Here is a 21,188-nt window from a genome sequence, read left to right on the forward strand (position 1 = left end):
TCCTTTCAAGGTCCTTTGCTGTTTGGAAAACAGCATTGTGAAAATTCTGGTACGATATGTGTGCTCCTGAGGAAAGAAATATCAAGCTAGTTTGGAACAGCCTGAGAGTAAATAAGAGTTGTTGTTTTTTTACTACCCTGTTAATAGTTTGCCTACTTGGACAGGCTGTCAAAAGCCAGTGATATGAGACAATGATAAAGGGTCCTGCTATGTTGAACTCCGACAGCATGACGTTTCAGTCATTAATACATTTTCTCATCTAATAGGGCATCTTTCCTAATTGGCAGTCTTTACCTCATTAAAATGTGCAATTTTCTAAGACATTTCTTCCTGAACATCCCCTCCAGGAGCCCTAGTCTGTCTGTGTGTCTATCTTTATCATGGCTCCATTTAACTTGTCTAAAAAGTAAGCAGGCAACAAACTTTTAGTAATCCGCTTTTAAAGGAAGTGTATGTAGGATTGTGGCCAAAACTGGTACAGCAAATCACTCTTCCCTCTCCCTCTCCCCCTGACTCGAGGTTGCCGGATTGGCTGCAGGATCAGCAGGAACGTTTGTAGATCTGCAGCTGTGGTGGTAACTAGAGCAGATCTGGCAACCCAGATGCTCAAACACTATTGACTTCGTGATTAGTCGATAGGTGGAGGGTGGAGCTTCAGGCCAAAACACAACATCAGTTGAGGGCTACTACCTTAAGCCCCGTTCACACTGCAAGTCCTAATGCTCAATTCTGATTTTTTGCTCAGATCTGATTTTTTGTTTGGCTGTTCACATTACCTTTTAAAATGTGGCCTATATCTGATTCCAGTGTGAACTGTTTGAGGTTTCAAACTAACCCGCATGTACAAACGAACAATATCAATGACATCAGACGCAGCACGCTGTTGCACTAAAGTTCGAGAGGTTATGGAGGAAGTAAGCAAAAATGTTTGTGTAATGGAAGCCATAACATTAATGAGCATGTGCTGAAGAGGAGGAGAACGAAAAGAAAGAGCAAAATTGGTTATTTTGGCCTTTTGTCACATTCCTTTGGCACTGAAGCCACGTTTTTCTGTGTCCCCGTTCTTCCATTTCATGTGTTATTTTTTTCAAAAACAGAACGGTTACGGTAGAATACTTCTTGCGTAGCTTTAATTAAAGTATCTCCCCATATACTAATTAGGTCTAACACCTAATTGGGTCTAAATGTCGACATAGATTGACGTAAAAGTCACATTAAATCCGCCTTGGTTGTTCACACTGCAGCCACTTTGGAAAAAATCAGATCTGGGTCAGATTCAGGACCACATATGTATGTGGTCTAAATCTGATTTGAAAAAATCAGACCTGAGCTAGATTTGAGTGTTCACACTACCTCTGAAGAGGTCTGACCTGGTCACTTGACCCCAAAAAAATCAGATTTGGGCCACTTTGGCCTGCAGTGTGAACGGGGCCATAGATATGTATACGTAGATACCTTATTCGAACGCTCCAGGCACGTTGACGAGCTGCCATTTTAAAACGGTCAACACACGTCAACACTTCAGATGCTGTCAATCATCACTCGCTTAAAAAAAAAAAAAAAGATCACTGCGCCTGCGCAGCCTCTGTGAAACTCTGTAAAGCCCGGCGCGATTTAATTTCCCGAAGAAACCGTTCTCGGGTGAGACGTGTGTGTTAGTTTAGCAATTATAATGTTTGGATCTACACAAAAGCACGTAACATTTGTTAGTAACAGGCTTCAGTGTTCTTGAATGTCAATTCCCAGTATTCAAGAGCTGGAAAATGTATGGAAACAAACATTGACCCTTTGAAAGTGTTTAAATCAAACTAAATGTAAGAGTTTTTAAAGAGGAGAAGCCGATCATATTTCTGCTGTTCTATAAGCATACCCTTGTGTCAGCGAGTCTATTTTTGCCGCGATGCTCGCACTGAATTAAAGCCACGGTGCATAAAAGCCGCGGTTCTTCATCAACTTGACCTTATTAACATGAAAGATAACCGATTTTACCATAAAATCGTGTAGTGCAGTGTTCTGTGTGTTTCACAATCACTACATGACATCCAGTGCTGTGAAATAAACAATAAAATACACAAAAACACGTCACTGCCAGACGATTTTGCCCAAGCTTTCAAGGCCTGTTGAAATTATTAAACTAAGCGTATCTTAACTTTAATGTTAGATTTATCAAGTGAACAACTTATATACAGCATACTATATGCATGTGTGTTTGGGAATGGGGGATTTGCAGCAGATATATGCTGCCCGTCATAAATCAAAGCACATCTCAGAGGAGAACACCGGCAAATGTGACAGAATGGACGATATTATAGTCTGTATTTGTATTATACGGTTCAGGTGTGAGTGATCAGCGAGACAAGCGCTGCCAGAATGCACAACGGACGGGGGTCCCGCTCTCCATATGCACTGCTTCTGCCTGTCAACCATAGCTTGCGCATGCAGTCTGACATTTGAATGGTCACAAAGTGCGTTCGCGACCGGATGTAACCGTTCTAAAATGCCTGACGGCCAATAGAAACAGTCGCAAATGAGGTATCTACATATACATATCTGTGGCTGCAACAACTTTTAAAATGACAATATCCTGGCCGGACTACTGTTGTCAGTGATATAAGTATTTGAAATGAACATGATTTCTTAATGTCTAGTGACATATCAGGGCCATTATGTGATTAATTGAAATACATTTCTTACATTTCTTAGTTCCTTTAAGAAATGTATTATCAGCCCTACTACATGACAAATTCCTCTGCATGTCATCTTTAATTAGCAGCTATACTCTTAGAGATTACAGGGGGACTGCGTGAATCTGAGTCAAGGTTTTGCTCGTCTGTAGATCATACCTGATCGTAAAGCTTCCCGACGAGTTTAAGATGCTTCTCTCCGCCCTCAGAGAAGACCACACCGTTCCTCTGCTGAGCCATCAGCAGACACAGCGGTAACGCCAGCTCGTGGTCCAGAAGAGCATCCTTCAGGCGCTGAGACGACTTCTTAGTGTTCCTGATCTGCCCAAAGTAGCCACCCTACACACACACACACACACACACACAAAAACATCAATCCATTATCACGCCCCTTCATTTAGAGTCCATTTGCACAAGATGGAAGGACGAAAGGGTCAAAAGACATGACCGGGCCAAGAAGGAAGTCTAAGCCCCAATCCCATTTCTACCTCTTAGCCCTTCACTTTCCCCTACCCTTTCATTTTGCACGTTCATGTGAAGGGGTAGGAGCGTCTATTCTCGTTTGGCTGGAGGGGTAGAGGAATGCAAATTCGCTAAATGCGAATTGTGTCATTGTTTTGGCACACACCAGCTTGTTTATAACTTTAAGGCTGACACTGTCATACTAAAAGCTAAAAAACTTCCATTTTGATTTAAGTGGGCCTTTAATAAACTAAATTAACAGTTTTTCTGTATCATTCTGTATTGTCTTAAGAAATGTGATAGCTCATGCACTTTTGAATTGATAATAAGCACCCTTTTATTAAGTCCAAATACAGGGCAAAGCTACGTTGGTAGGTGAGTAATTTGTTAAACATGCTCATTTCTGTTAAGATATAGCCTACGCACTTTTCATAGCTGTTCATGCTGGTTAAATGTTACGGGTCACTAATAAACAAACTGTGTATGATGACGTGTAATGGTGTAGTAGTGGTGTCCCATTTCTTAGGGGAATATTTTCACTCCTGGGATTGGGCCTCAGTTTCCTCAGAGGCTAGAAGGTCAAACGACTGATCGAGTTTTCATAGAACAATGGTTTATCTGCAAAAACCCAATCGTTTGTTCGGGTTGTATCCATTCCTGGAGCAGCGGAAAATTCTAGAGCCGAAATAAAAACTATCACTTTATTCCAGGGTTGAGCCCAAAGTGAGCATGCAGTGCGTGCCAGGGCCAGTCACTTTTCCATTGTTGGTGGAAAAGTGTTGGTGGAAAATCTTTTGATTTTTGGTTTTCTGTCCCATCAAATACCTGGGTACAAAGCGGGCCAGCTCGGGCTTGAGGAGTGGTTAGTGATACAGGTCCGAGGCTATTAGCCTAGCCCGTTAAAAGCTGCACAGAGCAGGGGCCTATTGTACAAAACTAGGATATGGGATTAAACCGGGATATTTTGGTGATCTTGTATGCAAAATTTTGTACAGTGCTGTCGTGTAAACGTACCCTGAAGACACACACACACACATACCAAGAACGATAACGAAAAATAATGTATATTAGCAGATTTGAAATTGAGCTGGGATCACCAAGATATCCTGGCTTAATCCCTTATCCTAGTTTTGTGCAATAGGCCCCAGGACACTTCAGATGCAGATTTAAAACAGACAAAGAAGCGATATAGGATACAGCACACATTTCATTATAAAGTAATGAATTTGTTGACTAGATGCTGCATTAGTGGAGAACAGCACGAGGCTGAGAGGACGATAACATTAGTAGTACCTCAAACAATGTGACACACGCAAACCTGATCCAAATGTTTAATGTCACGATTGTTACCATCTATTTGCATTAGTTTATATCCAGCTAGTCACATGTATGCATTCATTAGCTAGTGAAGGTGCATATTTAAAGCTATTGGCATTGCTAATCTAATTGATAAGTTCATGTAGTGGACAGAAACATTTGAATAAATCAGAACATCTGAACAATGTTTTGAGTATAAACACTACGACTCTGTAAGCTGTTCAAATTCCTGCCGACCAGTGGTGCAACTCAGTTTCTCATTAAAATACATAATTTTTGTCCCAAATCATTGTGAATGTGCATAACGGCTTCACCCAAAGCGGGAATATGTGCATTGCTCAGCAAAACATTTGTCTTTCTGTGGCTTTAAGAAAGTCTGTATGTATCATATAGAGATTAATTTATACATTTCATTTACATTTCAGTACTGCTGTTGTTTTGTTTTAATACATTACAGCACTATGCTGATGTGTTCGTTCTCATTTAGATCGGTTGCGCTCTAGAGGCAACTCTTGAGTCGATTCATTATGAACACTACTGTCTCATGTGGCCACACTTTAATTGCCTCAGTGTTTTCAAGGAAGCACTGTTAAAGCAAACACCATCTGCGATGCGTAGACCTGGTACATGTTTGACCTGCAGTGCTGGTTTGAAGAATAATAGGGTACCGTATGAACTCTAGCTATATCTCACTACATGAGTCTTATGAGTTTTAACTACATTTACACAAGAGAGAGAAATACAGCTACAGGAGATAATTTAAAAAGGGATTACTGTTTGGCCCAAACTAATGAAGAGAAAGATCACCCAAAAAATTTAACTTCCATCATCATTTACTCCCCCTTATCTCATTCCAAACCTGTCTGACTTTTTCTTGTCATAAACAAAAGATGATTTTTTTAATTTTTTTATTTGGGAACCAAACAGTGTTGGTCACATTGACTTCCACTGTATTGGCCAAAAAACTGATTTCTTAAAAGGAAGTCATACAGGTTTGGGACAATATGAGGGGAGGCTAAATGACGACAATGTAACATTTTGGGGTGGATTATGCCTTTAACAATTGGGGACAGTTAGTGATCAGCACTGCTTTATTGCAAAAATTAAAAGTAGTAGGGCTGCACGTTTTCAAGTTTTTCATTAACCGTTAACCGAGGCCCTTAGCGGTTAATACTCGGTTAACCATAGTGTGCTTCAGGGTTATTATTTTTAGTTTATTAATTTGATGACCGCCATCTCCGTAGTGAACGCGCCTATAGAGAGAAATGCACATCATGGATTACATAATCAGAGAGTAGCCTATTTCTTTTAGTTTTTAATTGTTAAAAGACATTTCAAACTTTCTTAAGCTATATTTCATGTCTGTGAGACCTACGCTGAGTTTCGTTAAATTAGGATGAGATGCGATCCAGTTCACGAGCAATGCAAGTGGCCGCGAGGGCGCCTGCATGATTAGGGCATGTAGTAAAATATGCAGCCGAGAATGATTCCCACAGCGTTTGACTCGCGTGGCTGAGCCTCTCCCGGCAGAGAGTTAAAGCATCTGTGGACTCGTCCCTTCAGCTCTGGCCATCTTGCTTTCAGTCCGCGATTAGCTTTTTTGTTTTCTTCATTACAGTTAAAGTAACGTCTGCTTTTCTCTAGTCCCGCACAAGTTTCTCACTTCAAACTTTTTTTCTTCTGCTCCGTTATGCACAGCGCGCGCGGCTCCCGCTCTGCTTCTGCCCTAATGCGACTTATAGTCCAGTGCGACTTATGTTATTTTCCTCTTCGTGACGCATTTTTTGACTGATGCGACTTATACTCCGGAGCGACTTATAGCCTGAAAAATGCGGTAAGCACTGCATTGCAATACTTGCATTTTGCCCCGTCACTCTCAATTTTAAAGTTCTCCCATGCTTGTACTTTTCTTTGCCCGCTTCATGTTAGAAAGCTGGTCAAGACTTCTTCTTGTGGATATTACAAATGTCTGGGAGCGCTCTGGCAGTCTCTAGTGGTGCCTATAAAAATATATTACAACTAAATTCAAAGCACGTCATTGACGCCACTTAACCGAGCAAAATGTTTCACTCGGTTACGCAATTTTTAACGGTTAATCGGTTAACCATGGACACCCCTAAAAAGTACACAAAACAATGCAATCTGCATCCTAAACAGGTCGACACATCCAACCTTTATTTTCTTCATGAGCAGAGCTCTTTATAAACTCACTGGTTTAAGCTTAATGACTGCAGTCAAACCACTACTATCCACTTTCCTGGTCTACGATTAAAGAATCTGTAACAGCAGTCTTGGTACAGCAGCCCCAAAATGTGAACACTTAAAAATGTATGAATGCTATTGCCTTAGATAAATAATACCAAACCAAGTGGTTTTTTAAATCAATTTTAAATAACAGCACAAGCACATTTCTTGCAATTTCGACAGCTGAAACGTTGGCAGAGCCATAATCTAATGCAATGACATGTACATACATTCATAAGTGTGGCTTAAAGGGGGGGTCTAATGCTATATTATGTATTCTGACTTATTTACACTGTTAAAGAGTTGATTCTCATGCTAAGCATGGCCATCTATTTTTTTTGTTTGGTTTTTTTTGGCCGAATGACAGTATTTATGTGCCAAATACACTCCTTCAGGATTCAACGTTTTTTCAGAGTATGGCCCAGTATGAAGATATAAAGGGCAGAATAAGTGCATTAGCACTTATCATCCGGATGAGTGCATGCGTACATCAACCAGAGCAAAAGCGTGTCCATCAACGAATTTCGGTCAAGTAACAGGAGCCGTCGGCAGAGCTGCCATTTTGTTTTTAGACCACAACATCAAATATGTCACTAAAGAAGTGTGTTTCTGGTGTGAGGGAAAGATAACTTTGTTCAGCTTCACAGATAACCCAGAGATAAGGGAACAGTGGATGCAGTTTGTGCTTCTGGAGATCTGCAAGTGTGTGCGTGTTTGTTCCCGGTCATGTAGTATACATGGAGTATAAGTGCATCAACTGTGTGTGTTTTGTTGGCAATTAGCATGCAAGAGCACATAATGTGAACAACACAAACGTATAGAGCAAGGTTATTTTCGTAAACGAAAACTGAAACTAAGACTAAAACTATTGGTCAAAAAACATTTTCGTAAACTGAAATAAAATGAAAAAAAACTGAATAAATAAAAAACTAAAACTAAACGAAACTAACTACTCTTACTAAAAAACTAACTGAAATAAAATAATAATTAGCAAAAATAAATATTCGTTTTCGTTATTAATAAGCTCTCTTTAATGCGGTGGAAAATCTGACTGTGGCGGTTGAGGGAGTGTCTGTATATTGCACTACTGCGCGTGAAGTGATCTGAGTGACGGACGCGTGCAGACCTACCGGTCTATGGTGCAGACAGGCAACACATCGCCAGTCCTAAACGGCAGTTCACAAAGAATCAATGTGTCCGTGGCAGTGAAATGGGAAATAACACAAGGTAATGCGATGCACGTTGAACTTCTTTTAACTTAAGCTCACTGTTTAAGAATGCCGTTTCTTACGCGACGAGAGACGCAGGCGCAAAAGTCAGCAACTATAGTAGCAAGTACTAGCCTACTGTTTGAGATTTCATGTTTGCATAATGTTGACAGGCTCAAAGGTGTTATCATAATCATTTACTACGAATAATATTATTATCTGTGTGGAGACATTTCCCCACAAAGTAGGGAATACCAGGACACACATACACACACACCGTTTGTTTCACTATATAAGTGAGGACATTGCATGGACTTCCATTGATTTTCTATCAGGTTAATGATATTTTATATCCCCTAACCCAATCCCTATCCCTAAACCTACCCATCCCAAGAACGTGCAAAACAATAGATTTAAATAAAAACATGTTTTGGCCGATTTATAAGCCTTTTTAACTAGTGAGGACCAGTCAAATGTCCTCACTAGTCAGTTATCATAATATTTTACTAGATAAGTGAGGACATTGGCCCCCTTTACAATTATAGCACAACACACACAAACACAAACACAGACACAGACACAGACACAGACACAGACACAGACACACAGACACACAGACACACAGACACACAGACACACAGACACACAGACACACACACACACACACACACACACACACACACACACACAGACACAGACACAGACACAGACACAGACACAGACACAGACACAGACACAGACACAGACACACACACACACACACACACACACACAGACAGAGCACAACAGTGTGTGTTGGCTGTATTCAGATGACTTTAGCTGTGGTCTTACGCTGCTAGCCTACATTGTACTACTGAAGAAATTAAAATAAGATTTTAATTGTTTAACAATATTTCATCTTTGTTATGAATGAGTTTGTCTTGAATTTATAATTTTTACTTTTATATTTTACGTTGCATTTATTTTGTTCTTTAAGATAGATCATCTGAGTATTAGCCTATGTCAATAATATCAAATATAATTTTTTAATATCAAAATATAATTTATTTCATTTGTAATCTCCAGATCGTTGTTTGTATAGGTCATAGTTTGACTCAAGCTTTTTTGCTCAAAGGTGAAGACCCAACTTTACTGCATGTTTTGTAAGACCGTCCTGGCTATAAACAATAATGCTCGTTTATCAAGTTATTTCACTTAAGGATGTTTAGTAAGATTAAACTCTACGCTTCATTATGGTAACTCTGCTAAACTATAATTACTAAAACTAAAACTGAAACTAAATAAATAAAACTAAATAGAAATGTATTTGCAAAATAAAAACTAAACTAAAACTAGCAAAACCATTTGTAAAACTAACTAAAACTAAACTGAAATTTGTAGCAAAATTGAAAACGATAATAAAATAAAAACTAATTTCAAAAAGCAAAACTATAATAACCTTGGTATAGAGAATCGAGAGTTATCAACGGACAATCCTCTGATGTCTTATGTGTGTGTGTGTGTGTGTGTGTGTGTGTGTGTGTGTGTGTGTGTGTGTGTGTGTGGTGTCTCTTTAGCTCCGCCCACTAGACACTTCCAAGAGCTCTGCTGTTTCAGAAAGACTCGGTAGAGAATATCTGTCTTTTTATAAATATGATAAAACTAAAGACTCTTGGGAGATATGAAGGATTCAATACTACTCTATAGGTACTCAAGATGAACATGAGACTGTGTCTCTTGAGTGTAAATGTGCACCGTTTGCTAAACATAATGCTGAATATCTTTCCAAGGTGTGGCGTACCTCTGCTTTGAGCTGCTCTCCGCCTGTCATGGCCTCCAGCTGCTCCACGGTCATTTCATCTGTGATCTCAATTCCTGCCATCTTCTGCACAACCTCCTTCAGGATCAGCAGGTCAAAACTGGCACAACACAAAGCACATGAATAATTGAAGACCTTGATCAAACCAAAGCCACATTTTAGGTGTTCTGAATCCTTAATGGGGCTGGATAAGAAATTAATTAAAGAGGTGATATTTCTTAGTGTTAGAAAACATCCTCAAATATGGGCTTGTGTGAATGTATTGGTTCCCAAGACACAGATGCAGTTTTAATGCCTATTTGGGTCGATAAAGCGCGGCAGCAGTCAAAACGGACCTGCGACCCATTTTTGGGTCACAACGTCAGCTAAAATTAAGACTACTTTGCTATGCTTAAGTCAAACTAGAACAATTGACCTGCGCTGGCACATTTTAATGAAACATCTTGATTTTATTGTTTTTACATTCAGAAAAATCAGCTCTTAATGAGAAATCAACCCCCACCGGAGCCATCAATGTCAGTCAAATCCACTCTCGAACATGCATGCAACCCATACGGCCCATTTACATGCATTCTCCTGTCAGTCAGCGAGGCTTTAACTGCTTGCCTACACGCATCTCGAAGGAGAACCACGTCTTATTACCACTGCTGCTTTAACATATACAGAATTTATGGCTCTCTCGTCTAGGCACTGGAATTAGCCAGGTCAGCCTGGGAATATAGCATTTTAATTGTTAATTGCTGCAGAGTAAATATATTGTTCATTTGGACTTGAGTGCACCAGTGTTGCAATGCAAACATAGCACATTTCATGCGTCTGCTTCATGTTAAATTGATCTGATAACACGTATAAGAACATTGGTGCGCAAAATGCTACTCACATAGTCGTAGCTGCTTTCATTCATCAGGAAAAACTAAAACTAATCTGTCCTGGCTACAAAACTTACTTAGAATAAAGGCGGGCGTACACTGTGCGAATTCGGACACTCGGAAGGTCGTGAGATATTGCAGACGCTACGAGTCATTTAATTTGATCATCGCATCAAATCAGCTGGTACACGGCACGACTGTTTGCACCGCGAGCCGGCCGCGATCACACGAGTTTTCATGTAACACAGACACCGGAGCTTTCAATGTTGCTGCTATGGCTTTAGATACAAAAAATAAAGAAAAAAGGTGTGAAAATGATTTGTTGAAAAGCAGAGAACAGCCATTCATTTTAACCCAAACAACCAGAGGGAGGGAGAGAGAGAAAGTGTGTGTGTGTGTGTGTGTGTGTGTGTGTGTGTGTGTGTGTGTGTGTGTGTGTGTGTGTGTGTGTGTGTGTGTGTGTGTGTGAACGCAGTATGTGGCAGCCACTGAGCTAGTCATAGGCTATAGATTGAGCGTATGTGACGTGCTTGTGCATGATTTGGCAATAGGGGACAGCTGGTAAAAATCGGGCCGACTCCCCGAACTTTTTAAACATGTTTAAAAATTATCGTAAGGTCGGGAGGTGCTCTTAACGTGCTCGGCTCGTCTCGTATTTCCTCTCACACGGTGCGAGCCGCGACCATACGAGCATCCACGATGTCCACGCGATTTCTCCCGAGAAAAAAAAATCGTCTGCGAGTTCGTACGACAGCAAAAATCGCACCGTGTATGCCCGCCTTAAATAGTTAAATGTCAAAACACATTGACTTTTAGGTCTTTGTAAGATTTTTGCAAAGTCATGAGTGTCTTCCTATACTTTAAGGACACATGGGTTAAGAAAATCAGCATTATAAAAAGTACTAACTTGTCTACAAAACGAACACAGGCCATATTACAGAGGTCCTCATATTACTAGTGTTTTAGATTATTCAACCTAGAATTATTAAAAAGAAACTAAATTGACGTAAACTTCTTGTAAGACCTTCCCCAACTTCCTAGGTTGTCTATGAAAGCCCATAGACTGATTTTTATGTGAAGGACGTTTTTTCTGGGAAAATCCAAAGGATGTGACCGTTAAGCCTCTCCTTTGTTTAATGACACGTGTCAGGATAATGCCGACAGAGCCATTCTGTACTGTAATGTGCAATGTAAAGAATAGGGATTAAATCAAACTGTAGTCTCACACTGTCAAATCTATATAGTCTAAAATATACTTTATCAAACTTATCATAACAGTGTAATTTTAATGAGCGCATCTGTCGACATGCGGGTGAATTGCAGAGCTGGTGCACATCGCTATGATCAGATGCTTTCTGAACTGCTGTTTTCTCATTTTTGTTGTGTGTTTATTTTGTTATAGAGACAGCGTATTTAGGCCACGCCCACATGAAAACAATCCAACGCTCTCCATTGACTTTCTATTGCGTGAAGCGGTCGCCTCGTCTTTTGTCACTTATAACAAAAAACAGAACAATGTCTAAAAGCTGATATGTGACAAGGTGTGCAGCAAACAAGCTAAAAAACACAGAACTAAGTTTTTATAAGCTGTCGACCACAAAAAATGAGCGTTTAAGGAGACGTGAGGCTTCAGCCGGAAGAATAGGTCAATTTTGGGAGAAATTGACCTGAGAATAGGTCAAATGTGTGCAGTAAACATGTTTTCAAATATCCAAATGTCAGTTTTATATATTTATATATATATTTTATATATTTATATATCACTGACGCTGATTACTTTCCCCTTCAGTGGGTGTAGTTCTCAGTGTAATCTCGCATGTCGCACTCTGTGTCTATTGCTTGTATGCACTTTTATGTATTTAAATGCTCGTTTTTTGGGTTAACAGCTTATAAAAATGTATGGGTTTTTGTTCCTGGGTTTTTAGCTTGTTTTCTGTACACCGTGTCACATATCAGCTTTTAGACATTGTTCGTTTTTTGTAATAAGTCTGAAATGACAAGGAGGCAGCCTCACGCAATAGAAAGTCAATGGAGATGGTTGGTTTGTTTTCCCCCCCGGTGGGCGTGGCTTTAAGATTATGACACGTGTCGCTTTGTCTCTATTGAGAGGAAAGCACAGCACATATTTACATATTAATCTAAACGCCACTCACAGCATCGTGGAGAACACTTAATGGCCACCGGTGTCGCTAATAACAAGGGTTTCTGAATTCTACATATGCAATCCTACAAATAAATCTCATATAGAGGGGCTATGAATATTTTGCTAAAATGGCAAACTTGGGAAGTGCAAAGATAGAAATTTTTATATAAATAAATAGCAGAATGGGTAATACGGCTGCATGATATTGGAAAAAAAAAAACATTTTGATTTTATGCTATATATAATGACATATGAAAGAAAAAAAATACATGCATTTTCACCAGATGACTTGAATAGCTATATTTGAAAATTTTGTTCTGTAGGTGAGTGCATCTGTAAACTACACTAAAAAAGCTGAAAAATTACTCTTAATGGTTAAACAATTTAAAGAATTGGAAACCTTTGGGTGTTTACACTTGCATTCTAGAGTATAATTGATTCTAGAGTATGAAGCAATGATTGCTTACTCAAGTGCGTAAGAACTATGCGCCCACGTTTGCTAAATACAGATTTTCTTGTACTTAAGCACATTCTCAATTTCATTCGTAGGACAAAATAGACCCTTTTCTACACACGGTTGATAAATGAGGGCCCAGGTTTCCTTGCATATTAAATTATTACTACAGGTAAGAGTAAGACGTGTTGCCTCAAATATCATTCATCCTTATTTTTGATTTTCACAAGTATTTTGGATGCAAAATATGCAATATATTGCGGTATACCCGAGGGCATCTTTTAGCAAATTATATATTTCACATCACAAATATTTGTAAAAAACAGCCTAATGAGACATTTGAAATGTACTGCTTATTGTCATGATTAATTGGCCTATTACTAAATGATGAAATATTATTTGAAGTAAAAGCGAAGTGGGACAGTCTGACATGTTGTAACTGCGTTTATGTGACGAAGCCCATGGGTTTATACACAGAGCAGCTCATTTGTCCGGTAGGCAACATTTTAGGATCCAAAAAAAGGATTAAAAAAAAGATCATCTTTAACGTAACCCTACATACCTCTTGCCTGCTTTCAGCTGGTTGGTCACATACTGCAGAAGACCAGCTAACTCAATGGGATATTTCCTAAAAACCGCTCCACAAAGACTAGCGAGACCTAGGGGAAAGACGCGATGACAAAAGCAAAATATTATCATAAGAATAAGCATTAGAATCTGTAAGAGGGCGAGTCAAGAATGTCACGCATTTGTGCTCCAAATTGGTTTCCGGACACTCTAACAGCAGGGCCAAACCATTTAAAGAAATGACATTTAACGTCCATTAAAAATGTCAGATGGAAGTTCAATTTATTCAGCATCTCGGCACATCGAAGAAGCCTTTTAGAGGAAAGGAGGAAATGTGGCACTCACTTTGCAGCCATGATGAAATGGTCGTGTCATCATGTTTCATCTTCTCTTTCTCTGGGTTGGCTAAAGCTTCAATAATGCAATCTGCCCACACGGTCAAGGGCTCAAACGCACCACATCTCACTCTTTATAAGATAACACATTCGCTATACACGGCAGACACTGTTCAGTCTATTACTCATACAGTCCCTCATCGTTTTAGCATGTACAAACGAAAATTAACAGTCTATTTTCCTCCACTGCTCTCCAAACTGCAGGAATGCTTCCCCCTCCTCATTTTAAACACTGAAAGCTGTCAGCGTCGGTGATGATGATGAAGTCAAGGTGAGCGATTACAAGCTATTTTAATCACGCACAAATTACGGGAGATTCGAGGAGATCAGCAAGTTCCTGGGAGAGCTGTTATTAGCGGAAGGGGAGGATTATTATACAGTAGGAGTTAAATTATTACAGCCTTCTGAAAGGATACAGGCCAGCACGTCGTAGTTGAGCGAGGTGAGGTATTTGAGAGAGTCCACCACTGGAGTTATCAGGTTATCGTACCACTGGATCTGAGACAGAATCTGAAAGAAAAGAGAGCAACATAACATTCATTAGCCTAACAATGGAGGTCTTCACAGTCCTGATTCACTCTTAAAAAAATGTAAAAAAATATTCAAATACACTCCCGTCACTCCCACCACCCTTTTCTTTTTAAACCTGCATTTTTATTTACACTCTCCTGAGGTCCAATTATGAGATTTTTTTGTGTGATGAAAAACCATTTTCCACTCTTAAAATTAAACAGGCTGGTGTGAAATTTAGTTTTAACTCCCTCACATCAATAACCAATTCTTAAGTCAAAGCTGCGTTACATTAATGAATAATTTCAATCCGCTCTGAAGTGTTGCTCAAATTTCAAACTGAAATCAGAGGCACTGCTAAAAATAAACTTTCTTTAACTCTTTCTCCGCCAGTGTTTTTTAAAGTTTTCAGGCACCATCAGCATTTTTGATAACTTTTGACAAAAATGTACTGGCCCCCAGAATATTTAGTTGCATGAATATTTGAACATGCAATATATCAAAAGAAAAAACAAGCTCGTCCTGGGGCGACATTTCATTCAGTTAACTTCTTGATTCATGTGTTTAATGTTGATGATCACGTTATTTTACATATGCATCTGCTTATATGCGATATTGCTTGTTTCTGAATCATCTTCGCCTGTGTTTTGATCAGGAGATCCTGTACTCTTTCAGAGGACGCGTAATAGCGGCCCTTACTGTACTGTAAAAAACACGGAAAATTCTGTGTTTGCTGTGGAAGGCTCTCTCAGAAATAGTGTAAACTTTTGGCAGGGAAAGAGCGTAAACAACGTAAGCAGGACATGATTTTATCCATTTGCAATAGACTGGATTTTGCAGCTATACATGTCTTTCATAGTCTGTATCAGATCTGAATCTGCAGCGTAATATTCCTGTGTTTTTAATGTTAATCAGACAAAGAAAATCACTCTCTTGACTGAAAACCTTTGTAACTTTAAAAAGGATTAACATTTATTTAATTTGTACAATTATTATATACGGAGTTGTTTTATATTTGATGTATTAAGCCACCTTCCAACTGCACACGACAAACGACCGCCGTCGGACCGGAAGTCATTCATTTCCAATGGAGAGCCGTACAGGGATTGCGTGGGGTGCCGACCATATGCAAATGCTTGAGCGACTACACCGTATGCGACACGCCGACCGGATGTGATGTATTCCAAAGTTGTCCAATCAAATCAGTGCGCGCGCAAGAATTATTATTCTTTTTGTTTATCAGGTTTTATTTTGTTTTACAACCTTTTTAAAAATGCATAATAGATGAATATTAAATTAAAGGGGGGGTGAAATGCTGTTTCATGCATACTGAGCTTTACACTGTTAAAGACTTGGATTCCCATCCTAAACATAGACAAAGTTTCAAAAACTAATGTTGGACATTTGATGGAGTATTTCTGTGTCAAAAATACTCCTTCCGGTTTCTCACAAGTTTCGGCGAGTTTTTTTCGAGTATGGGTCTATTTGACGTTAATAAGAGCGGAAGGTCCTTGTATGGGCCGTACGGGCTCTTCTCGCGGTAGGGTGCGCGCGCGCGTGACTAGAGCACGCTGTAAACAGTCTCTCAGCTGCAGATCCAGTCGTCCGTGAACGGCGCCGCGCTCCACTTTATTCCTATGGGTGACGTCGAGCGTCTTCAACGCTTCAGCACAGCATTCTGGGAAGGCAGCGCTGCATTTGAACCGATTTGAACGCAGAAATGACGGGAAGCTTGACAACATCGCTTCAGTCGCGTCTCAAAATGGATTTACACGCCACTGCTGTCACAGGACTTTACCAAATCATACCAAAGAAGTGTGTTTTTGACAGAGCGGTCCCAGCGATAAAGCTTCGACGGTGAGTTAAACTGCTTCAAATGTCTCTGCTATTGGCTACCGTCGCGTGAGTAAACATCAGTAAACGACACGATCGCGTGCTTCCTCATTCAAATGCGCTAACGGTTACTCCATTGCTGTTCTCTGTATAACGTTACAGTATTCTGACGTGCAAAACCGTTTTGCTTGCTACTTCTAAGGTCTAGTCGCATACAATAGTCCATAAACCGAATCATGTCCTCATACTCTGCGAGTAAAGACACAGAAATGTGGAGAGGCCATTAAATACAGTAACTTACATACCACAGAGACGGACGTCCTGCTGTTGCCGTTTCTCCTGTTCAGTTTATTTCTCCCTCAGATTTGATTGTGGATCATTATCTGTATTAGCTGAGATAGATGGGTTTCTCCACGCTTGAGGACGTCATCGCTTTGCGCTCTTGTCATTCTTTAGCTCCGCCCACACGATACGCCTCCAGGCGCTCGGTTTTTTCCGGAAAGACTCGGTACAGCCTATATTTCTTTTATAAATATGATAAAACTAAAGACTTTTCGGAGATATGAAGGATGCAATACTACTCTATAGGTACTCAAGATTGACATGAGATTGACTGAAACTGAGTGTTTTACCCCCCCTTTAAATATTTTTCTAAATAAATCTGCCGAATGGGTCGGGGTCAGCCGGTAATTAAAACACACACACCATCATTATATTCAATGTGTGAATAAGAGTAAACAGTGTTATTTAGTGCTGATATTAGATAGGTCAGCGGCTGCTGTGTGGCTCTTGTGTAACGATCGCTGCGCCGCTCGTGTGTGTGTCTGTGAGAGTGAATCACAGTTCACCTTAGTAGTTTAACTTGTGATCTAGTTTACTAGTTTGAGGCGGCTGGTCCGGTCCTATGGCTGTTGGAAGAATGAACAGATCAGAGAATAATAAAAAAAACACTTAAAAGACGCAGTGTGTCGTCATGTTTTTGTCTACCGTATATGAGAAGGTTGCGATATGATTCTAGAGAAGTATCATACAGAATGGGGGTATCTGAGACCGCAAGATCTCTCCCATGTTGCCGTGTACGATCATAATAACATTTCCGTGCGACTGCCACTCGGGGGCAAACTCTGACAGTCGTGTCCGAATGTCGTGTGCAGTGGAAAGGCGGCTTCACATTTAAAAACTACTGTCAGACCTGCCTGAAAAAACTGATAAGCTGTTTAAATTTGTATCTTTGTTCAATTGTATTTATTTATGTTCTAATGCTTGTAGTTTGATCCGTTTTAATGATCTTTAGTAATCTTTGGAGTCGAGAATTGCTCAATTTTAGTGGCATCTAAAGTTTTGGTGTCATAACCTTTATTATTACAATACAAGGATACATGGGTCAAAAACAATAACTATTGTATGTATTATTTTGTGGTGGGGCCAGTGAAAATTGAATCATTGAATTCACTGAATCAAAAATCGGATTGAATTGAGATCTCATGAATTGAAATCGAATCGGTATCTGTATCGATACCCAACCCTAGCAGATTTGGCTTTATTTTAGGTGATTTTTTGTGGTGTAAAATACATCTTTCTTGTGTCACTTGGGTCGCTAGGGTGTTTGTTTTATTTTTTATTTTTTTATAACTGCCCTTAAACATGAGAAACCGTATAATAGGTCAACCGATAATCGGTTTTACTGATATTCCTCTGATATTCCTTCTGATACAGATTTTTAAATATCTGATCCACAACTAATAAATACATAAAAATGTAGAAAAAACTGCTTTTTTCACAGAACTTACGCATTAAAGAAAAATCTGTAATTGTTTTGAATAGCACTTATCAGACATCGATAATCTCTATCAGTTGCAAAAACAAAAATATATCGGTCAATGTCTTAACATAAGTGATGCCTGTCTTTGCACACACCACTAATTATGTTTCCTAAGCATGTGGACATTGATTTATTCAATCCATTGTGATTGTTCAACTGTGGCAAGTGTTTGTCAGTTCAGTGGCAGCAGCAGCATCAGTCAGTGGTCTCTCTCGAGGCATTCATAAATTGAGGAAAGGCATAAGAAAAGCACAGTCCTCCACCAGTGCTTGAATAACAGCCTTCGTCAGAGCTGATCTTTTATTTCACCACTGAATCTTCTGAATTCTTTCAGAAATGCTAATGAACTCAAAAGCTTGCCAACGTCAGCCACTTCCAAACTCTTTTCTTCTCGGGTATACGAGCGCCGAACTCGTCGAGTCTCTCATCGCTGAAGACGTGCACAGCATGAACAGCGACAGCAGAACAAGACTTCTTCAGAACTAACCCGGCAGAAAGGAGCATCCTGATGAAAACTTTCTGGCACACATGAAGATCTGTCAGCCGTGACCGGCCCCGTCATAAATTCCTTACATTAGATTGGAGATTGCATGCGATTACCTTTAGCCTCCCGACTAATATAGCCTAATTTTAGCCTCGAGTTCAATGCTTTCATTCTGATGTTGGGCATTAGGCCACTGGTCTGAGCTCATATACATGCTTTTTAATCTCAGGAGCAATGAAAATTGATGGCACACTGCAGATTATAAAAAAAGCCCTGTAAAAGCCTGTCATTAGTCTAGCGGACCATAATGGCCGTCACAAGCAATAAAATACTCACATAATCAAAGAGAATGGTGGGGTTACTGTGGCTTAACTTTCCAATCTGCCTTCCTGAGGGCTTCACATTCTCCTTAGTCAGTCGCCTGGGGAAGAAATTCACAGAGAAGGTAAAAATGAGAAAGAGCAGCATAGAAACATCAAAAGGGGAAATTTAATAACTCATACGCTCACCGTTAACTAAAGACAGGCCTATAAATTGGCTATACTAACTAATCTAGCTAATAATTATGTCCATTGGTCATGACGAGAGATCAAATTTGCCTTCATCTTTTGACATACAAGAGGTCTTTCACAGCTTAAAATGTCCTCATCATTAACAAAGCACTTGTACAATATATAAAATACACAAAATATAACACCCTGGTCAAAACATGGTGTTTTCAAATAATATTGCCATCATAAAAATACACATATTTCAAATTTAAAGGCATTATTAGTGATGGGTGCTTTTGAAACACTGCTTTATAAAGCTTTGAAACCATTATTGATCTTTTGTTTTAAAGCAGTGGTTTTAAGCATTTATCACCAAGTCAGGTGACTTAAGCAAACAAAGCTTTGTTACGCCAACGTTTTAACCCTTGGTTTCAAACCATTTCAGCTCCTGCATGTTAATAAAGGCCTTCTGACGCGAAGCCATGCGTTTGTAATCACTAGCTTCCATTTCTGCCAAAAGAGTGTCCTCAGAACCAACTAAATTTAATCTCTTCGCTTCACAAGGCCTTTATTAACCATAGTCGGTATTCTTGGTATGCTAAAAACTAGGTTCAGAATTGTCTTGCAGAAATGACCACATGATGCCTAATTGTTTCAATGTCGACACGTCATACTTTTCACGTGACAGCAGCCACAATAGCGCTGTATGACAGATGTATCGGTTTCATTTAGTTTTTCCGCTTTCTAATCAAAATATTCACAAACTTGTTAACTATGTCATGAACTATCATATATTCTCAATTTCAAATTTGTGTAAGTGAATGTGTGTTAGTTGATCTATAATGTGCAATGGGCGCTGTCATGTTAGTTTGTGCCTCTGAGAATCGGATCTGTCGGATTTACATCACAAATGTATCCACGTCTCGCAAAATACATGAAAGTAAGTGACTGGTGAACTGGGAGAAGAATGGAGTAACCTATACAGTTAACTATATACTGCATATCTGACATAAATTAGACACGCAGTCAAATTTGAAGTGAAAGGATTGCAGACATTTTTGTTAGTACCTGCGTGCATTTAAACGTCTGGAACCTAAAATAAACATGATGTGGTTGAAAACAATGAATAGTTGCGATGTGTAACGAGCACTTAGCGGGTCTGTCTTTGACTCAGCGTTAGCCAAAGCACAAAAGCACGTTTGAACTAAAGTGACACGCAAGTCTGCGGTCCGGTTACAAAGGTTTTGGTACCCAACTCGAGACAATATATAATCGCACACCCCTAATATACAGTAAGAATATGCAGTGCTATTTCACATTTGATTATTTTTCTTATAAGCTATTAGTGATCTGAATACCACTGTTAGCACATCTTTTTTTCACAAGTTTTTTATATTTGTCGAAGTTTATATTATATGAAGTCATTCTGTTGTATTTTTTTTTCTCCATTTTGTTTGCAATTAGTTTCTTAGTTGTACTGATGACTGTTTACTTGTCATATGTAAATATTTTGAAGTCATTTTTCTTACATTAGCTGAAGTATTGGTAATTGTGAAGCTTCATTGATATTTAAAATTACAGTCTTTTCAATCAGTATCGTTATTTCTGTTAGAATAATTAAAACGAGCACAGAAGAACTGGAATAAGCTTTTTTTAACTAATGTCATCAAAGAAGAATAATCAGCTATTCCCTCTGTTAATGTTAATGCATTAACTAGTTGACCTTATTGTAAAGAGTTACCTATTGTTCTTGATCGTTATTTTGCACTAATATATTTTAAATATTTGTTTACTTTATACTTTATTTTATTTAAATGTTCAGCTCTTTTTGTTATAAGCAAGTGATTAAACCTGTTATAGTATGAAGACTTTTTCTGCAACATATTTAAATATTGTAATAATACCAT

General features: G+C 39.2%; 1 protein-coding gene across 2 annotated transcripts in view; it reads right to left on the reverse strand.

Moving 5' to 3' along the window:
- thoc2 (THO complex 2) overlaps nt 1-21,188 on the reverse strand; it is a 145,591-nt gene that overhangs the window by 57,242 nt on the left and 67,161 nt on the right. For both annotated transcript variants that reach the window (XM_067456848.1, XM_067456846.1), the window contains exons 16-21: nt 19,127-19,211; nt 14,558-14,651; nt 14,092-14,172; nt 13,742-13,838; nt 9,696-9,813; nt 2,844-3,023 (exon numbers count right to left, since the gene is read on the reverse strand). In XM_067456848.1, the coding sequence (XP_067312949.1) occupies nt 2,844-3,023; nt 9,696-9,813; nt 13,742-13,838; nt 14,092-14,172; nt 14,558-14,651; nt 19,127-19,211 (655 nt within the window). The remainder of the gene's footprint in view (nt 1-2,843; nt 3,024-9,695; nt 9,814-13,741; nt 13,839-14,091; nt 14,173-14,557; nt 14,652-19,126; nt 19,212-21,188) is intronic.

The sequence above is a fragment of the Pseudorasbora parva genome, chromosome 11 (assembly GCF_024679245.1).
Source record: "Pseudorasbora parva isolate DD20220531a chromosome 11, ASM2467924v1, whole genome shotgun sequence".
NCBI lineage: Eukaryota > Metazoa > Chordata > Actinopteri > Cypriniformes > Gobionidae > Pseudorasbora > Pseudorasbora parva.